Source organism: Ahaetulla prasina, chromosome 3, assembly GCF_028640845.1.
Source record: "Ahaetulla prasina isolate Xishuangbanna chromosome 3, ASM2864084v1, whole genome shotgun sequence".
NCBI classification, from domain to species: domain Eukaryota; kingdom Metazoa; phylum Chordata; class Lepidosauria; order Squamata; family Colubridae; genus Ahaetulla; species Ahaetulla prasina.
The window spans coordinates 147,299,935-147,319,716 of NC_080541.1; the positions used below are offsets into that span (position 1 = coordinate 147,299,935).

At 41.6% G+C, this 19,782-nt stretch overlaps 1 protein-coding gene across 1 annotated transcript in view; it reads left to right on the forward strand.

The window, feature by feature from the left end:
• GLMN (glomulin, FKBP associated protein) overlaps nucleotides 1-19,782 on the forward strand; it is a 53,666-nt gene that overhangs the window by 16,640 nt on the left and 17,244 nt on the right. Inside the window, exons 8-14 of the mRNA XM_058179183.1 lie at nucleotides 2,220-2,410; nucleotides 14,690-14,743; nucleotides 15,325-15,355; nucleotides 16,299-16,388; nucleotides 17,697-17,738; nucleotides 17,825-17,898; nucleotides 18,134-18,218. Of these exons, the coding sequence (XP_058035166.1) occupies nucleotides 2,220-2,410; nucleotides 14,690-14,743; nucleotides 15,325-15,355; nucleotides 16,299-16,388; nucleotides 17,697-17,738; nucleotides 17,825-17,898; nucleotides 18,134-18,218 (567 nt within the window). The remainder of the gene's footprint in view (nucleotides 1-2,219; nucleotides 2,411-14,689; nucleotides 14,744-15,324; nucleotides 15,356-16,298; nucleotides 16,389-17,696; nucleotides 17,739-17,824; nucleotides 17,899-18,133; nucleotides 18,219-19,782) is intronic.

The following is a 19,782-nucleotide window of genomic DNA, read 5'->3' on the forward strand; positions in this document are numbered from 1 at the left end:
TAAGTAGAACTATGGAGCACAATCTCTTTGTCCTAATAGCTCTGAGGAATAACTGAGAACAACAATGCGCTCTCCTTTTCAACAGGTGGTATAGAAGCCTTATGATTTAAATATTAAGTTTATTAAAATTAGGGAAGTAAAAAATTAAAGTTCATTTTGTCTTTTTGTAATCAAATGCCCTAAATAAACTTTGCATAGATAGAGTAAGACATTTAGCACCGATCCAATCACAATGAACATCAGTCTCCTGTAGAACAGTATAGAGAGGGCAGAGAGCCAGTGAAGGTTTAAATATCTTTAAGTGGGACAAAATGTACATGAATGGAATTTGCACAAAGGCAAAAACCTCTTTTTTAAAAATCGGAGGCAATTTTTGGAAACTGATAAGACTAATAACACCAGAAAACAAAATAGTATAAGCACAAATCCAGGTCTAAAATGTTTGTTAGAGATAGTCCTTCCTTAGCTTTCTTTTCTTGGCTAATTTTATTTATTAAATTTGCCACCATCTCTCCACAAGGTTACTCCATAGACTACATCCTTGCAATTCCTGCCTCCATAGATTGCATCCTTCAGCTGAAGTTTCAGAAACAAATTGCTTAAGGTTTTGGTGATATCTGAGAGACATTTAGGTCATATTTCAGTGCTTCTTTCACCTCCTATCCCAGGGAACTTTAATTTTAATAGAAGAGAAAAATAGAGATAAGACTGTGGATTTCTTGGTGCTGTCTGAGCTTGATTATTTTCTTGCGGATGTTTCATTACCCAGCTAGGTTACATCATTGTGAGTATGGAGTTTGCTGCCTGTTTTGCTCTTGCCACAGTTCTAGGCAGTTCCAGTTACAGGCACTCTGTTAGACCTAGAACCTTCCACTTGAGCATTGCTTTTCTCTACTTCTCAACTTAGAAAATCAAGATCACGTGAAGTGTTAGTGCCACTTTATAATGCCTTGGTAAGGCCACACTTGGAATACTGCATTCAGTTTTGGTCACCACGATGTAAAAAAGATGCTGAGACTCTAGAAAGAGTGCAGAGAAGAGCAACAAAGATGATTAGGGGACTGGAGGCTAAAACATATGAAGAACGGTTGCAGGAACTGGGTATGTCTAGTTTAATGAAAAGAAGGACTAGGGGAGACATGATAGCAGTATTCCAATATCTCAGGGGCTGCCACAGAGAAGTGGGAGTCGGGCTGTTCTCCAAAGCACCTGAGGGTAGAACAAGAAGCAATGGGTGGAAACTGATCAAGGAAAGAAGCAACTTAGAACTAAGGAGAAATTTCCTGACAGTTAGAATAATTAATAAGTGGAACGACTTGCCTGCAGAAGTTGTGAATTCTCCAACACTGGAAATTTTTAAGAAAATGTTGGATAACCATCTGTCTGAGATGGTGTAGGGTTTCCTGCCTGGGCAGGGGGTTGGACTAGAAGGCCTCCAAGGTCCCTTCCAACTCTGTTGTTGTTGTTGTTATTATTGTTATTAAAAACCAGGTCATCTTTTTCCTGTCCGCATTATGCATACAACTATTCCTCCCCTCCTTTTTCTCCCAGGCATTCTTCTTAAGTATTCTCCACTTCCTTTCAGCCCAAAGTTTTTAATCCAGCAATGCAGAGTTAAGGATGTTGGGCATGCTCCAGGTTAACCTATTTTGGTTTTTAAAAAATGATTGAGAATCTCTTTCACTTCTTTCTCTTTGCTTGCCCTTCTGCAGACATGTACGATATGCGTTATCACCATAAGAGGGGGATGTTCCTTCACCTCTCTCACTCGGTGAGACTAGATTCCAAATGAGTGGATTTTGGATCTAGGTAGCTAAAAAAGGGAAGACCACAGATATATTTCCCTTGTGTCTGTGCTTGTATTTGAAGTCATTATGGACTTCTTGCTCTGGCATCTGAACTACGGTGTTTGAAGCCTGAGGCTTTTGATTTTCATGCGGCACAAGGTTCCGTGAATGAGAGCTTGCACATTACTACAGTATTGGATGCAGTAAAAAAAAACGTCCTTGAAATATTATATAAAGAGAGATATTAAACTAAGTAAGATACATATATTGTTCTTCTTTATATAGTTTTAGGGGAAGTGAAATTCATGCTTAGACATTATATCTGGGTGCATTTCAATATATTTCAGTATTAAGATACTTAGTCACGAAAACCAGTACTGCATGTTGGTTTTTCTTCATTTGCAGCAGGAGATATTCTGTTTCTTTTAATAGGGAATTTTAGCGGATATGAGAGAATTATTTCCACAAGTGCGTTTTCAGCCAGTATGTAAACGTGAAAACTGGGATGATGAAGACATATCGGAAATGAACAAGGAACAATCCTCAGATGCTTTAGCATGTCTATCTTACATAGTATTTGTTCAGGACTGCTTTGGTGTTGACTGCCTCCCAGTAGTTTTCAAGTAAGTACAACATTGTTCTTATTTTTGTAGGCTTGGAAATTACTATTTGGCTAAATGGCTGAGGCATAGAAGACTCTGTGTTCCAGACCAGCTCAGCAGGGATGCTTTGCAAAAGATCATTCTCATTTGGGGGGATGAAATTAAGGATCAGGTGATGGACAGGCAGACAAGTCCTGTTTAAAGGAATAACATTTACACCAGGCCCCATAGGCAATTTAGTTTATTTTAAATATTCAGATTGGTTACCATATTCTTTTCAATAGGTCCTTACTTGTTTGATTAATGGCCTTTGAACATTGCTAAGTGCAGTTATATTTTCTCTGAATAAAACATTAATAAAATGTAGTGGTTGGCATACAGTAACTAACTTTGATACACCCATAGTTTTTGAAAGATTTTAATGGATTTTTAAACCATCCCTACCTTCCATAAGAGCATAAAAACCTGGTTCTGTCAGTTGGCTTGGGGTTCCAATGGAGGGATATCGTATTGATGGATAGTTTAACAATGGATCCCACCCTTCCTTCTCATCATACTCCCTCTTTATCTTTTTAGCTAGATTGACATTTTTATAGTATTGCATGCATGCATACATACATACACATTATATTATGTATACATAATATAAATGCACAATATACACATACACACACACAAATATATTGTATTTTTATTATTAGATAGCAACTTTATATAGTTGTATCTTTTAATATTGTAGCTGTTCAGAATTATTGTGCAGTAAATGGGTGATTAAATGAATTTTATAAATAAATCCATAACCGATCACACAAATAGTATAAAAATGGTATAATTAGTAATTGTTGAGAAAAAAGCTCATACTTTTAATTTTATCTAAGCTACTGCTAAGTAAATCAAATGCCTAAAAGTAGAAATAATATCCAATCTGAAATATTCAATTCTACTGAACAAGATACGTCCCTAATAAATTGCCAGATATTAAAATAGACTCAACAACAAAGTACAAATCCTAAATTTTTATCTACTTCTTTAGGAAGTTGTTATCAGTTGGCATGGTATTAGACTTATTGTAAAAGTATTCTAATCCAAAAATATTTTCCATACAGCTATATAGCTTCCACAATTTTAAATAAAAATAATTGATAAGTACTGGAAATATAATCAGTGTATAACACTGACGTACATTCAAAATCTGGTCTGCACAGTCCTTGAATGTGGCAAAAAATGTTTATTAAGTGTCTGAAAGATTACTATATTAAAATTAGCAAAAAGTGGGGGCATTCTTGGCATGTGTCCTGTCTCATTTTTATTATCCCTTTAGGATTATCTCCTCCATAATAAAAATGGGACAGAGTTACTTCTTTTTATCCAGAAATAAATTCTAAAGAAAATCCAATTTCTTTATCACTTGTACCAGAAATTTGAATTACATATTTTCAAAACCTTTTTTCCTGCATCTAATGATGCCAAAACTTCATTTTCTTTCATTGTGGAATTGTAATAAATCTACTAGTAGGTCTGATATGTCCTTTCATAAAGCCAGATTGTGCAGGATGAATTAATGAAAGTAATGCTTTCGTTAAGCTGGCCAAAGTAGCTGTTTCTGGAAGATTAGTTCTATTTAAAAAGGTTTCCCTCTGGGACTTATAATATTTCCAGAATATACATTCTTATAAAATTCCAAAAATGACAATTAGTTTCTGCTTGATCACTATGAATTATCCCCATGTATCTCTTATTGTTGTTGTCTTATTTTGTCCCAATTGTTTTAAATGAGAAGTTAACAGCGTAGCAGATTTCTCCCTTCACAATGAAACTGCTTAATATGCTCTAATAACTATTCAATTTTTAAAGTATATAATTGAACAAACGCCAATTAAATTGATCTTAAAGCATGATCCGCTTCCAGAATGTGAATCTTGGCATACATGGTTAAATTGTCATGTAGAAATCCTTTAAGGCGTTGTATATTTGGGGAAAAAAAACCATTTCTTAGATTATTGTTGATCTTAGGTTTGTCTATTGTAATATTACTTACATTAGTTGAATTTTTTTCTCATGATCAGCAGTATTACTTGCTTGTGATAAGAAATTATAATTGTAATTTTCACTAATTGAGCATCTATCAAGGTCCTAAGAAATAATGCCATCTTGAACAAGCAACATGTGTCACAGACAAAAAAGTATAGCCTTGCTTGTTTAAATATAATTGCTATTATATATCAAGTAGATTACACTTTTGTATGTAAGCTTGAAAGATATTCTAGCTTTACAGATATTCCATCCCCTCCTAGAAGTCTCGTCTCACTTCGCTAACAGAACCAAAATTACGTAAATTAAATTCCCCAGGAATGATAATCTGCCCTACTTAATAATTCAAATAAATTTGCAAAACAGTTATGTTAAATAATAGATTTCTTGTAGAGTCTATGACTGAAGCAACCTATTTGCTTAAACAAATAGATATTTAGTTGGCTGCAAGAATTTATCCAAGCCATTTGGCAGTTGGAAATGGAGATTATATAGTGATTTTCAGACCCAACATTTCATTTTTAATTAGAAAATTAAAATATGTCTTAATTAAAACCAGGATTCCACTAGCAGATGAAGAATTTCCAGACATATTAAACTGATTGTTCCATTGTATGACAAAATATTCTCCATACAGCTATATAGCTTCCACAATTTTAAATAAAAATAATTGATAAGTACTGGAAATATAATCAGTGTATAACACTGACGTACATTCAAAATCTGGTCTGCACAGTCCTTGAATGTGGCAAAAAATGTTTATTAAGTGTCTGAAAGATTACTATATTAAAATTAGCAAAAAGTGGGGGCATTCTTGGCATGTGTCCTGTCTCATTTTTATTATCCCTTTAGGATTATCTCCTCCATAATAAAAATGGGACAGAGTTACTTCTTTTTATCCAGAAATAAATTCTAAAGAAAATCCAATTTCTTTATCACTTGTACCAGAAATTTGAATTACATATTTTCAAAACCTTTTTCTGCATCTAATGATGCCAAAACTAGTGCTTCATTTTCTTTCATTGTGGAATTATAATCTACTAGTAGTCTGATATGTCCTTTCATAAAGCCAGATTGTGCAGAATGAATTAATGAAAGTAATGCTTTCGTTAAGCTTGCCAAAGTAGCTGTTTCTGGAAGATTAGTTCTATTTAAAAAGGTTTCCCTCTGGGACTTATAATATTTCCAGAATATACATTCTTATAAAATTCCAAAAATGACAATTAGTTTCTGCTTGATCACTATGAATTATCCCCATGTATCTCTTACTGTTGTTGTCTTATTTTGTCCCAATTGTTTTAAATGAGAAGTTAACAGCGTAGCAGATTTCTCCATTCACAATGAAACTGCTTAATATGCTCTAATAACTATTCAATTTTTAAAGTATATAATTGAAGAAACGCCAATTAAGTTGATCTTAAAGCATGATCCGCTTCCAGAATGTGAATTTTAGCATACATGGTTAAATTGTCATGTAGAAATCCTTTAAAGACGTTGTATATTTGGAGAAAAAAAACAATTTCTTAGATTATTGTTGATCTTAGGTTTGTCTATTGTAATATTACTTCCATTAGTTGAATTTTTTTCTCATGATCAGCAGTATTACTTGCTTGTGATAAGAAATTATAATTGTAATTTTCACTAATTGAGCATCTATCAAGGTCCTAAGAAATAATGCCATCTTGAACAAGCAACATGTGTCACAGACAAAAAAGTATAGCATTGCTTGTTTAAATATAATTGCTATTATATATCAAGTAGATTACACTTTTGTATGTAAGCTTGAAAGATATTCTAGCTTTACAGATATTCCATCCCCTCGTAGAAGTCTTGTCTCACTTCGCTAACAGAACCAAAATTACGTAAATTAAATTCCCCAGGAATGATAATCTGCCCTACTTAATAATTCAAATAAATTTGCAAAACAGTTATGTTAAATAATAGATTTCTTGTAGAGTCTATGACTGAAGCAACCTATTTGCTTAAACAAATAGATATTTAGTTGGCTGCAAGAATTAATCCAAGCCATTTGGCAGTTGGAAATGGAGATTATATAGTGATTTTCAGACCAAACATTTCATTTTTAATTAGAAATTTAAAATATGTCTTAATTAAAACCAGGATTCCACTAGCAGATGAAGAATTTCCAGACATATTAAACTGATTGTTCCATTGTATGACAAAATATGTTTCTCATAAAGGACAGTATGAGTTTCTTCCAATAAAACCAAAGCAACTTAAAACTATATCATCTTCAATTTATAAAAATCTTCTCCAGACTTAGTTATGCCTCTGATTTAACCAAAGAAAAATCAACACTGAAAATATTTATTGTGAGGAATGATGATTAAACCAACTTTTGGTTAAAATACAAATATTCTAGCATTTGAGACTTCTTCATCAGTGTCAAGAAATATAATGCAAATGTCATAGAATACAAACTCCAATTAGCATTTCTATTTATCAGCATGTTTATGAATAGTTATGTATTATGGTAGGAACCATAGTCATAACTGAAGAACAGCCTTCCTGTTCTTATATGAATAAACAAAAGAAAGAAATGGAGGGTGGACTGACTTCCTCCCCAGCATGGAAAATACGTGCATAAATTATACTACCACTTTCAAATGTATTATTTCTCTATAGCAGGGGTGTCCAAACTTTTTTGAGTGAGGGCCAAATACAGAAAAATAAGCAAAGGCCCGGGCCACCGGGGGGGGGGGGGGAGAATGGGGGGGGCTTAATTTGGGGTGTGGGTTGGTGGTCATGTGCAAGATTACGAAGGCTTGATCGGCGTGCGCAGCAGCGGAAGAGTTGGGACAAAGCCAAGTCATAATTGTCATGCAGTGACATCTGCAGAGACTATAAATAGGAGGCGGACTTCCTGGTTTTTGTCTCGGACAAAACAATGAATTTGGCGCAAGCTAATTCATGGAGGGAAGAATATATTCGTGAGTAATTCTGGCCTTATCTATAATTTCCTCGTTATCTCCAGAAACTTGGCAGGCCAACTTGCTGCCAGGAATGTGCCTGCAGCCCCCATCCTCCCACCTCCTCCTCGTCGCAAGTGCCCGATAACCGTGCGGATAAGTTTTCTGGGCAGCCTGATTCTCCCGGCTTTCTTCTGATTTGGCAACGCCCAAGAACAGTTTTGGAGGGACGCAAGGTTACGAAGGCTTGATCGGCGTGCGCAGCAGCGGAAGAGTTGGGACAAAGCCAAGTCATAATTGTCATGCAGTGACATCTGCAGAGACTATAAATAGGAGGCGGACTTCCTGGTTTTTGTCTCGGACAAAACAATGAATTTGGCGCAAGCTAATTCATGGAGGGAAGAATATATTCGTGAGTAATTCTGGCCTTATCTATAATTTCCTCGTTATCTCCAGAAACTTGGCAGGCCAACTTGCTGCCAGGAATGTGCCTGCAGCCCCCATCCTCCCACCTCCTCCTCGCCGCAAGTGCCCGATAACCGTGCGGATAAGTTTTCTGGGCAGCCTGATTCTCCCGGCTTTCTTCTGATTTGGCAACGCCCAAGAACAGTTTTGGAGGGACGCAAGGTTACGAAGGCTTGATCGGCGTGCGCAGCAGCGGAAGAGTTGGGACAAAGCCAAGTCATAATTGTCATGCAGTGACATCTGCAGAGACTATAAATAGGAGGCGGGACTTCCTGGTTTTTTGTCTCGGACAAAACAATGAATTTGGCGCAAGCTAATTCATGGAGGGAAGAATATATTCGTGAGTAATTCTGGCCTTATCTATAATTTCCTCGTTATCTCCAGAAACTTGGCAGGCCAACTTGCTGCCAGGAATGTGCCTGCAGCCCCCATCCTCCCACCTCCTCCTCGCCGCAAGTGCCCGATAACCGTGCGGATAAGTTTTCTGGGCAGCCTGATTCTCCCGGCTTTCTTCTGATTTGGCAACGCCCAAGAACAGTTTTGGAGGGACGCAAGGTTACGAAGGCTTGATCGGCGTGCGCAGCAGCGGAAGAGTTGGGACAAAGCCAAGTCATAATTGTCATGCAGTGACATCTGCAGAGACTATAAATAGGAGGCGGACTTCCTGGTTTTTGTCTCGGACAAAACAATGAATTTGGCGCAAGCTAATTCATGGAGGGAAGAATATATTCGTGAGTAATTCTGGCCTTATCTATAATTTCCTCGTTATCTCCAGAAACTTGGCAGGCCAACTTGCTGCCAGGAATGTGCCTGCAGCCCCCATCCTCCCACTCCTCCTCCTCGCCGCAAGTGCCCGATAACCGTGCGGATAAGTTTTCTGGGCAGCCTGATTCTCCCGGCTTTCTTCTGATTTGGCAACGCCCCAAGAACAGTGTTGGAGGGACGCAAGGTTACGAAGGCTTGATCGGCGTGCGCAGCAGCGGAAGAGTTGGGACAAAGCCAAGTCATAATTGTCATGCAGTGACATCTGCAGAGACTATAAATAGGAGGCGGGACTTCCTGGTTTTTTGTCTTGGACAAAGCAAGGAATTTGTGGCAAGCTAATTCATGGAGGGAAGAATATATTCGTGAGTAATTCTGGCCTTATCTATAATTTCCTCGTTATCTCCAGAAACTTGGCAGGCCAACTTGCTGCCAGGAATGTGCCTGCAGCCCCCATCCTCCCACCTCCTCCTCGCCGCAAGTGCCCGATAACCGTGCGGATAAGTTTTCTGGGCAGCCTGATTCTCCCGGCTTTCTTCTGATTTGGCAACGCCCAAGAACAGTTTTGGAGGGACGCAAGGTTACGAAGGCTTGATCGGCGTGCGCAGCAGCGGAAGAGTTGGGACAAAGCCAAGTCATAATTGTCATGCAGTGACATCTGCAGAGACTATAAATAGGAGGCGGGACTTCCTGGTTTTTTGTCTTGGACAAAGCAATGAATTTGGCGCAAGCTAATTCATGGAGGGAAGAATATATTCGTGAGTAATTCTGGCCTTATCTATAATTTCCTCGTTATCTCCAGAAACTTGGCAGGCCAACTTGCTGCCAGGAATGTGCCTGCAGCCCCCATCCTCCCACCTCCTCCTCGCCGCAAGTGCCCGATAACCGTGCCGGATAAGTTTTCTGGGCAGCCTGAGATGTTCCCGACCTTCTTGGGACAGTGCCAGCTCTACATGGCTATGAGGCCAGAGGATTTCCCAGATGACCGGGCTAAGGTGGCCTTCGTGATTAACCTTCTTTCCGGCTCGGCTGCTCGATGGGCCACGCCCCTCTTGCTCCAGGACAGCCCCCTGCTGGCGGACCAACAGCGTTTTTGGCAGCACCTACGCACCATGTATGAGGACCCCGTTCGAATGCTGACGGCAACCAGGCGCCTTAAGGAACTCCGTCAGGGAAACGCCCCCTGCAGGAGTACATCGCCGAATTTCGTATTTTGTGCCAGGACTCTGACTGGAATGATGCAGCGCTGGTGGACGCGTTCCAGGAGGGACTCTCAGAGGAATTGCAAGGCGAGCTGGCCCGCGTGGAGGCGCCGCGGACCCTCGACAACTTGGTGCCCCTTTGTCTCCGCCTCGATGCCCGTCTGCAACGGCGACCGTCCCGTCGCACCCCCCGGGACCCTCCGTCGACATCTGCACCCCCACTTCCTGCACCACCAGCACCCAGGGTCGCCCCACGTTTTGTAACCGCTGCGGAAGAGCCCATGGAGTTGGGAGCGGCCAGACCTCGCCTAACAGCCCAGGAGGCGGAACCGGGCGCCAAGGGGATTGTGCCTGTACTGTGGGGAGCCCGCCACTTCGCCGCTTCTTGCCCCAGAAAGCGGTGGGGCACGACGCCGTCCCCGAATCACAGCGTGACCAATCGAAGCGGGCAGGCCCGACCTCGGGAAACCCTAGGTCGGGCACGCACTAAGCCCCCACTGGACGCTATGGAAGTAGACTCTGGGCCCCTCGGCATCTGATTCTGGACACACGGATATGGTTGGGGAACCAGTCGGACGGGCTCCAGGCGCATGCGCTGGTGGACTCAGGGCCACAACAAACTTTATGGACCAGGCCTTTGTGACCCAGTTTGCGGTCCCGTGGTTCCGTGGACCCTCCGATGCGGTAGAGACAATTGATGGACGAGAACTGGTGTCCGGCCCCATTAAATTCGCCACCCAGCCTTTGCGCCTGGCTATTGGGGACCATGAGGAGGCGATCCAGTTTTATGTCACGGCGGACCTTCATTTTCCCTTGGTCCTTGGGTTGGCCTGGCGGACCCACGATCCTCAGGTGGCCTGGTCGCGAACGCCATCTCTTTCCCGAGTCTGCAGTGCGTCGATCACATCCGCCACACCTGTGCCGGCCAGAACGTCCCCACCGCTGCCATCACCTTGCCTCCTGAGCTGACGGACTTCGCCCGGCGTGTTCAGCGAGAAGGAGGCGGACCGACTACCCGCATCGGCCCTACGATTGCCCGTGGACCTTCTGCCCAACGCACCACTGCCTGTGGGACGCCTGTATTCCATGTCGGAGCCCGAGTTGGCCGCCTCAGGGACTTCCTGGACAAAAACCTGGCCCGAGGGTTCATCCGGCCTTCAAAGTCCCTCTCGGCCCCGGTCCTCTTTGTGAAGAAGAAGACAGGGACTTGCGCCTATGCTGTGATTACCGCCGGCTAAACGCCATTACGGTGCGGAATCGCTACCCCCGCCGCCATCCCGGAGCTACTGGAAAGGTTGCGGAGGCCACGATCTTCACCAAGCTCGATCTCCGGGGCCTACAACCTGGTGCGGATACGAGAAGGAGACGAATGGAAGACGGCATTCGCACCGACACGGACACTACGAATACACTGTCATGCCATTTGGGTTGACCAATGCTCCGCCGTTTTCAGCACTTCATGAGCAGCGTGTTCCGAGACATGTTGGATCGGTTCGTGGTTATCTACCTCGACGACATCCTGATTTACTCCCGGTCCAGGAAAGCCACCTTCGACACGTCAGTCTGGTTCTGCAACGCTATGGAGCAACAACTCAATGCGAAACTGGAGAAATGCGTCTTCTTCCGGACTTCCATAGAATTCCTCGGGCATATCATCTCGCCCGAGGGCATAGCCATGGACCCATGTAAAGTAGAAGCTTTGTGTTGCTGGGGAGCCCCTCGTCGGGTGAAGGGTGTTCAGCGCCTACTGGGCTTCGCCAACTACTACGGACCTTCATCCCGGCTTCGCCACACTGACAGCTACACTTCCCCAGCGCCTCAGGAAGAAGGTTGCATTCCAGTGGGGTCCCCCGCAGCAAGAAGCATTCACAGCCCTCAAGAAAGCCTTCGTCACGGAACCCGTCCTGAGGCAGCCCGACCCGCTGCGGCCTTTTGTGGTGGAAACGGACGCGTCAATGTGGCTCTGGGAGCGGTGCTGCTACAGGCTCCGACGAATGGCGGCACACTTTTTCCCTGCGCTTACTACTCCCGGAAACTCAACCCTTCCGAGCGCAACTACACTATCTGGGAAAAAGAGCTGCTGGGTATCAAGGCTGCATTCGAGGCTTGGCGGCACCATCTGGAGGGGCCCGACATCAGGTGGAGGTCGAGCGGACCATCGGAATCTCGAGCACCTCACCACAGCTCGGAAGTTGAACCAGCGGCAGATCCGGTGGTCGTTGTTTTGCCGGTTCAACTTCGCGTGACCTACATTCCCAGCGGTCACAACCGGAGGGCGGATGCCCTGTCCCGCAAGCCAGAGTACCTCTGCGCCAAGGACCCCTTCCTCCACGGACAGTGCTGCCGGCAGAAGCCTTGGCCGCAGCACGGAACCAGTGGACTTGCGGGCCCAGGTGCGAGGCGCAGCGCCAGGACGCCTGGTCGCAGCAAAGGAGGCGGAGGTGGGCCCCACGTCTCCTTGGACCTTGGAGGAGGACTTACTCAAGTTTGGGCGATTATATGTGCCCACAGGACCACTCCGAGCCCTCGTCATGACCCAGTGCCACGACAACCCTGCAGCAGGACATTTTGGGTTCTTCAAGACCCTCCACCTGGTGACACGGACCTTTTGGTGGCCCAGTGCGGCATGATATACATGCCTACGTGACATCCTGCGTGCCGTGCCGGCAAGCCAAGACCGCCACGGGGCCCCTCCCGGCTCCTCCAGCCCTTGCCGACACCCGACAGACCCTGGGGCGATCTCTATGGATTTCCTGACAGACCTGCCGCCGTCCTCTGGGTTCACCACGGTGCTGGTGGTGGTGGACATGCTCACCAAGATGGCACACTTCATCCCATGCCGCGGACTGCCCACAGCCGCAAAACGCCCGTCTCTTTCTGCAGCACATCTTCCGCCTCCATGGTCTACCGGACAGGGTGGTTTCGGACCGCGGAGTTCAGTTCACAGCCCGCTTCTGGAAGAGCCTGATGGCGCGTTGGAGGTGCAGGTATGTCTGTCGTCATCGCACCATCCGGAGACCGACGGGGTACAGAGAAGGTCATCGGTATACTGGAACAGTATCTCCGTTGCTTCATCAACCAGCAACAGGACAACTGGGCGACTACCTGTCCCTGGCGGAGTTTGCTTTTAACAACTCTCAGCACACCTCTACTCAGATGACCCGTTCTTTGCCAATGTGGGGTACCATCCGCGGCTCTTCCTCTGGCACCACCGGACTCTCCTGTTCCCGAACGCAGACCTTCCTGACGGAATTGCATGCGGTCCAACAGTTGGTACGCCAGCAGCTGAATCGGGCAAAGGAGGACTACAAACGGTCCGCCGACCGCTCCCGACGGGCAACGCCCCGCTGGCAGTTGGAGACCGGTGTGGCTCTCCACCAAACACCTCCCGTCCGACCGCCCGGTAAAGAAGTTGGACCACCGATTCATCGGCCCGTTCCTGTCGAGGCAGTCATCAACCCGGTAGCCTACCGACTGACCCTGCCACGATCCATGCGGATCCACCCGTTTTCACGGTCCCTTCTGGTTCCTGAGGCCACACCGAGTCCCCTTCGGTGCCCAACAGCACCCGTCACTGTCGCTGAGGACGGATCTGAGGAATCTGAAGTCCACAGCGTCTGAGACTCTCGCTGGCTAAAGGGTCGTTTCCAATATTTGATCGCGTGGAAGGGATACGGGACTGATTTCTCCTGGGTAGATGCCTCCGACGTTCATGCCCCTGACCTGGTGCAGGCCTTCCATGAGCAGAACCCAGCCCGACCGCATCCCGATCGTCAGCCCCGGGGGAAGGGCCCTGCGGTGAGGGATAGTGTTGTGACCCAGGTTCCTGGACCCAGACTCCTGGACTCGGATGATTCAGAAAATGAGGGAGAAGACCTGGCAAGCCCTGCTTCTCTTGGGCCCTCTCCCTCCCTGGCACCCACTCAGAGGAGGGGCCGGGGCCTGATTCTCCCGGGCTTTCTTCTGATTTGGCAACGCCCCAAGAACAGTTTTGGAGGGACGCAAGGTTACGAAGGCTTGATCGGCGTGCGCAGCAGCGGAAGAGTTGGGACAAAGCCAAGTCATAATTGTCATGCAGTGACATCTGCAGAGACTATAAATAGGAGGCGGGACTTCCTGGTTTTTTGTCTCGGACAAAACAATGAATTTGGCGCAAGCTAATTCATGGAGGGAAGAATATATTCGTGAGTAATTCTGGCCTTATCTATAATTTCCTCGTTATCTCCAGAAACTTGGCAGGCCCGTGGGTAGACGTGGCCAGGACATGTATCTATGTAAATAAAAGGAAAAAAAAAGAAGGCCTCTGACGGACTCTTTGCTGGGAGTATTGGGGGAAGGGAAACAGAACAGAAGGGGTATTTTCCCTAGTTTCTAAGGTTTCCCAGCATTCTAAGATTATAGCCTCCTGTCCGAGCCTCTTAATGTATGAATGTTAAAAAAAGAAAGAAATGGAGGGGGGACTAACTTCCTCTCCAGCATGGAAAATACGTGCATAAATTATACTACCACTTTCAAATGTATTATTTTCTCTATAGGTTGTACTATCATAGTATATTGAAATGGACTCTTCTGAATAGCCATCTTCTATTTATTAAGGGCCATGTTAGGAACACAGATTATTTTTTACTCCAGTTAATATAGTTAATATTTTTTCTTACTAAATATTTACTAACAACACACAAAGTTGCCTTCAAAGCAAAGGAGAGAGAAAGAGAGAGAGAGCTCAAGAGAGAGAGGGAGGAAGAAGGAAACTGTTCAGTAATTCACCATCTTACCAGGAGTACATCTACCACTTTTTTAGTCTGGTTTGCTGAATTTTCCAGCTTATTATGCTCATTGTTTAGATATTGTAAGTGACTGCCTTTAACTGATCAACTATTCTTACATGTATATATCACTCTCCTTTGTAGCCCATCATATATTTTGCAGTGCAATATGGTACATATTAGAGCTCTGTTGAAAAGGTAAGTATTCACTGTGTTTCCAAAGATTTAAAATATAGAATTGGGGAGAAAAATAGAGCAATTAATAGTAATTTGTTTGGAAACAAGAAAAGTATATACTTCAGTCTTATTCGGCTAAATTGTGTTTTAGTTCATATATTTAAGGAACTTGGTATGAAAGCTTGATTTTACAGAGTTGGCATTAGTTTTAATATTTAAAATTGAGTTTGCACTGAACTATAAAAGCTCTCACAACACTTGGATTTGAGAACATGTGTATAGTATTACATTTCAATAGTCATGAGAAGACTTGACAAAACATGCTGTTATGTGGATAGCTGGCCTTGAAAAATATGGTGCAATAATCCTGTCCTTACCTCTATAATCTATTCTCAGAATAGGTTTAGTTTGAAGTTTATGTCTTGGTATAGAAGGTAACAGTAACAGTAACAGAGTTAGAAGGGACCTTGGAGGTCATCTGGGTCTTGGTATAGAACAGACCATGTATCTTGAAAATATTACATCGGTGACAAGAATCTGACATTGTTTCTAAAAAAGACAACAAAATAAAAATTTTAACAAACTAGTTATTTATTTTGCAGGACGGAAGAACCTGTTTTATCAAAAGGACTTGTAAGTATATAATATGCATAAATTAGTTTTCCTTTTGTTCTCAGAAAACATAAGTTCATAACAACTTTCTTTAAAATTGAACATGCTTTATAAGCGAGTTTGAATTCATGTCAGCTTGCTTAAAAATGAATCAGATTGAGTTTTTAGGTTCAATTACGCTGAATTACTCTAATCTGACATCTAATTTCATGGGTGGTTAATAAAGGTTCCTCAAACCAAGCTTGACTTCTAGTGCCTATGTAGTTTTTGTAGCAACAGTATGAAAGTGATTTACCACTGCTATTGCTTTCATCCAGTATGCATTTTCAATTTCCAATTTAACCTGGGATTTGTTTGAAGGCCTCTAGTCCAAATATTCATTACATTCAACCTCACTTAACTTTTTTAAAAAATAGCTCAAGTTAAACCAGGTGCTTAGATATATACTACATGGATTTTATTTATTGTTACAGTATAACATGAAATTATTCCTGGAAAAATAATTTATTGTTATTGGATGTAGTTGTGCAAAGTGTCGTATGCCATATCTAACAAAGAAATTGCCATAGTCAAAGCAGACTCTTTAGCTGGGTTTGCACATAGCCTGAAGTTATAGTGTAGATTGAACTTACGATTTTGAATGAGTTAAGTTATTGTGACTTATAAAACAGTTCAAATTTAGAACAAATCTATTTATCTGATATAAAACTAAGCTATAAAGCATGGTTAACAGATGGTTGGATTTACACTATGAACTAAATTCTTACAAATTGCTGACATTGCTTGATTGTAGCAGTTTAGAAACTGAATAATGTAAGCAAGGAGAAGAATTGATTATTCTCCATAAGGAATCTGAATACATTTAAAAATAATATACTTCCAGTGTTCTGTTCTATATTTGGGGATTAATATATGGGAGGGGTGCCCATAGTTTTTAAAAATAATATTTCAACTTAACTTATAGGCTCTTTTGGAGAACTGTCTCCTGAGATTGGAAAATAATAGCCTTTTTCTTCAGTATTTGGAATTTGAAGGCTTTATTACAACACCTCAGGTAATGTGGGAAAATCATAAACTTTTAATTACATGAATGCATTGTGTTGATATTTCTCAAGCGCCTTAAGAAGATTGTCAATAGTATTTATTTAGGGCTGTAATGGGACTAATTAAACCAGTGCTTCTCAATTATTTTCTGTCATGCCCCCCTAGGAAGAAGAAAACATTTTTCGCGCCCCCCGCGCGATTGTAAATAGTATCATTATTAAAAAAAACAAGGTCAAACGCGCCCCCCTTTATGGAGCGCCGCCCCCCCCCTGGGGGGCGCGCCCCACTATTTGAGAAGCACTGAATTAAACAGACTGATACAAAGAGAGTCAAAGCTCCTATTTTGTTAAAGAATTTAGTACCATTTTTAATCTTGTGTTGTTTCTTGTCATTTTAATGGAAAAATCATATTTACATCCCAAAATTTATGTGGAGCAAAAATAGAGCTCTCTCTCCAGACACTAATACTGTACTGCACTATATGCTTTCTACTTAGATACAATTAACTAACTTTGCTTCTCCTAAAGGAGAGGTCAAGTATTGTAAGTAGGCACCAATTTTTATTTCACTATTATTAACAATTTTTATTTCAATATTAACAGAGAACATGAAGTATTGAATAAAATATTTTCGGATATCAGTTCAACCAGCTGGCATCTATATTGGAAGTTAAAAAATGGAAGTGACATGAAAGGCCAAATTGATTGTGTTATCAGAAGCAAGAGTTTTTGCACACTGTGCATTACTGGTTTCTTCTTTTTTCTAAACACCTGGCTATAATTTTCTGGTTGACTATGATATACAAGGTTGGGCTTAATATTTCTAGCACTTATTCCATAATCCACTTTTTTCTGTCTTTGTTGTAAATCATTTTCCGCCTTTCCTTCTCCAATATATTTAGTATGGCTTAAGAAAGGAGTCTTTTGTTTTTGTGAGTTAAAGATGGTTCCCATTGTATATAATAATTAAATTGCCAAACTACCCTGTTTCCCTGAAAATAAGACATCCCCTGATAATAAGACCAATTGGGCTTTGGGGCGCATGCACTCAAATAAGCCTCCCCCTGAAAATAAGTCTCTCCGAAAATATTTAAATGCAGAGTTGGAAATCAGGTATGATGACAAGAGGAGCCCCATCTTTCTCCATGTGCCCCCCAAAAATAAGACCTCCCCGAAAATAAGGCCAAGCGCTTATTTTGGGGTTCAAAAAAATATAAGACAGGGTCTTATTTTCAAGGAAACACGGTAGTTTATAGGTAAAGTCTAACATATACTATATTGCTGGAATAAATTTTATTTTGTATTGTTTTTAATGGCAGGATTTGGTCAAGATTATGACTCAATGCCCTTTTGAATCTCTGGTATGTAATAAAGTTTTCTATGACTTTTTAAATTGTTGGGCTTAAAAATGCATATAAATCTCACAGAAATTTGTATTTCTATGTAGAGAAAGAAGAGTTTCAAGATTTTGCAGCTGTATTTAGATAAATTTAATGAAGAGGGAAAATACATATTATTTAGGTATGTCTCATATCACTATTTTAACCGAACATTTAGTTAATGTGATTGTAGTACTAGTCTTTTATGCATTCAAAATATGATCTTTAAGAAAAATTAGATTTCCCACAATTTTAGTTTGCAAATTCCATCAATCTCAGTTGGCATGCCAATTATCAGAAATAATGAGACCACAAGGAGGGAGAAAAACGAATTGGAACATAATTTTTCTTTTCTTTTTTGGATCTTCTGGTTACAGATGTTTATTGAAGACGAGCAACCATTCTGGTGTGGAAGGACACATTATTCAGAATATTAAAAATCAAATTGATTTGTCCTTAAAGGTGAGGAAAACTAATGAAGGCAACATAAGTGAAGGAGATACTCCTGTAGATTTAAATCAAGTTTGGAATGTAAGAAGCACAATGTTGTAGATGCAGACTGAGGGAAAACAAATCAATTTCCATTAGAAGCGTAAATGACCATACTTTATGATTCATTGTATCATAATGGATTGATTTGTTCTATGATAGATTTGTTTTCTTATTATTTAACATTTTCAGTATACTTGTGATGGAATGCAATAGGCTGGATTCCCAGGAGGGAGGGGGTACAGTCTAGAGGAATAAGAGACAGCTCAGTCCAGATATTTGGTGTCAGAGAAAGAGAGTGAAGATAGTACTCAGAGTATTTGGTAGATGCAGATACTAAGAGAGCTTAGTCTGGCAAAAATCTGTATGTGGGTATAGAAAAAATAAATGAGTTTGAAAGAATCATCACATCATTCTTGGGGCTTGGGCTTTACATTAGTTCAGTCAACTAATTATTATTGATAATGAATAATGCTACAAAAACTAAGCAAAAAAAAACCCCTATTTCTTCTAGGCCAGGGCTGTCAAATTCCCAGGCTGTGGGCTGGATGCGTCAAGTGCTGGCCACGCCCATGCTCCATTTAGCAAAGGGAAAAGTCTCGATATGTCATGTGGTGACGTGAATTTGACACCCCTGTTCTAGGCTGTCTGCTAAAATGCATATATTTTCAGTGAGTCCAACTAAATAAGCAGAATAAAAGAAATGTTTACAAGCAAACATTTGTAAAAGGAACTACAATTTATTATCCTTCTGGTTAATGAAGGTTAACAATGCAGAACAAATTAAGGTTTAATTAAAAACTGATGATACACAGTTTATAGTAAAAAAAAAAAAAGCTTAATTCTCAACTGAGATTTCAGCAGGGACTTTAGGTGGTAAAAGGATTTTCAGCTTTTAGAATAGAATAGAATAGAATAGAATTTTTATTGGCCAAGTGTGATTGGACACACAAGGAATTTGTTGGTGCATATGCTCTCAGTGTACATAAAAGAAAAGATACATTCATCAAGGTACAACATTTACAACACAATTGATGGTCAATATATCAATATAAATCATAAGGATTGCCAGCAACAAGTTATAGTCATACAGTCATAAATGGAAAGAGATTGGTGATGGGAACTATGAGAAGATTAATAGTAATGCAGATTCAGTAAATAGTTTGACAGTGTTGAGGAGAGTGTTGAGGATTTGTTTAGCAGAGTGATGGCCTTCGGGAAGAAACTGTTCTTGTGTCTAGTTGTTCTGGTGTGCAGTGCTCTATAGCGTCGTTTTGAGGGTAGGAGTTGAAACAGTTTATGTCCTGGATGTGAGGGGTCTGTATTGTGAAAAGATCTTTGGGCTTCATTCAAAGATATGAGCTGGATACCTCATATTTTAAAAATTCTCTGAAAAGTATGATGTATCCTTATAACAAATGTGTTTCTATGTTAGTGAATTGCCTTAACATAATCTGGGCAGAGCATAATACCGGATTTATTCTGTCCTCATTCAAATAAATGGCTGAAGCTTATCAACTGAACAAAAAAAAAAAGA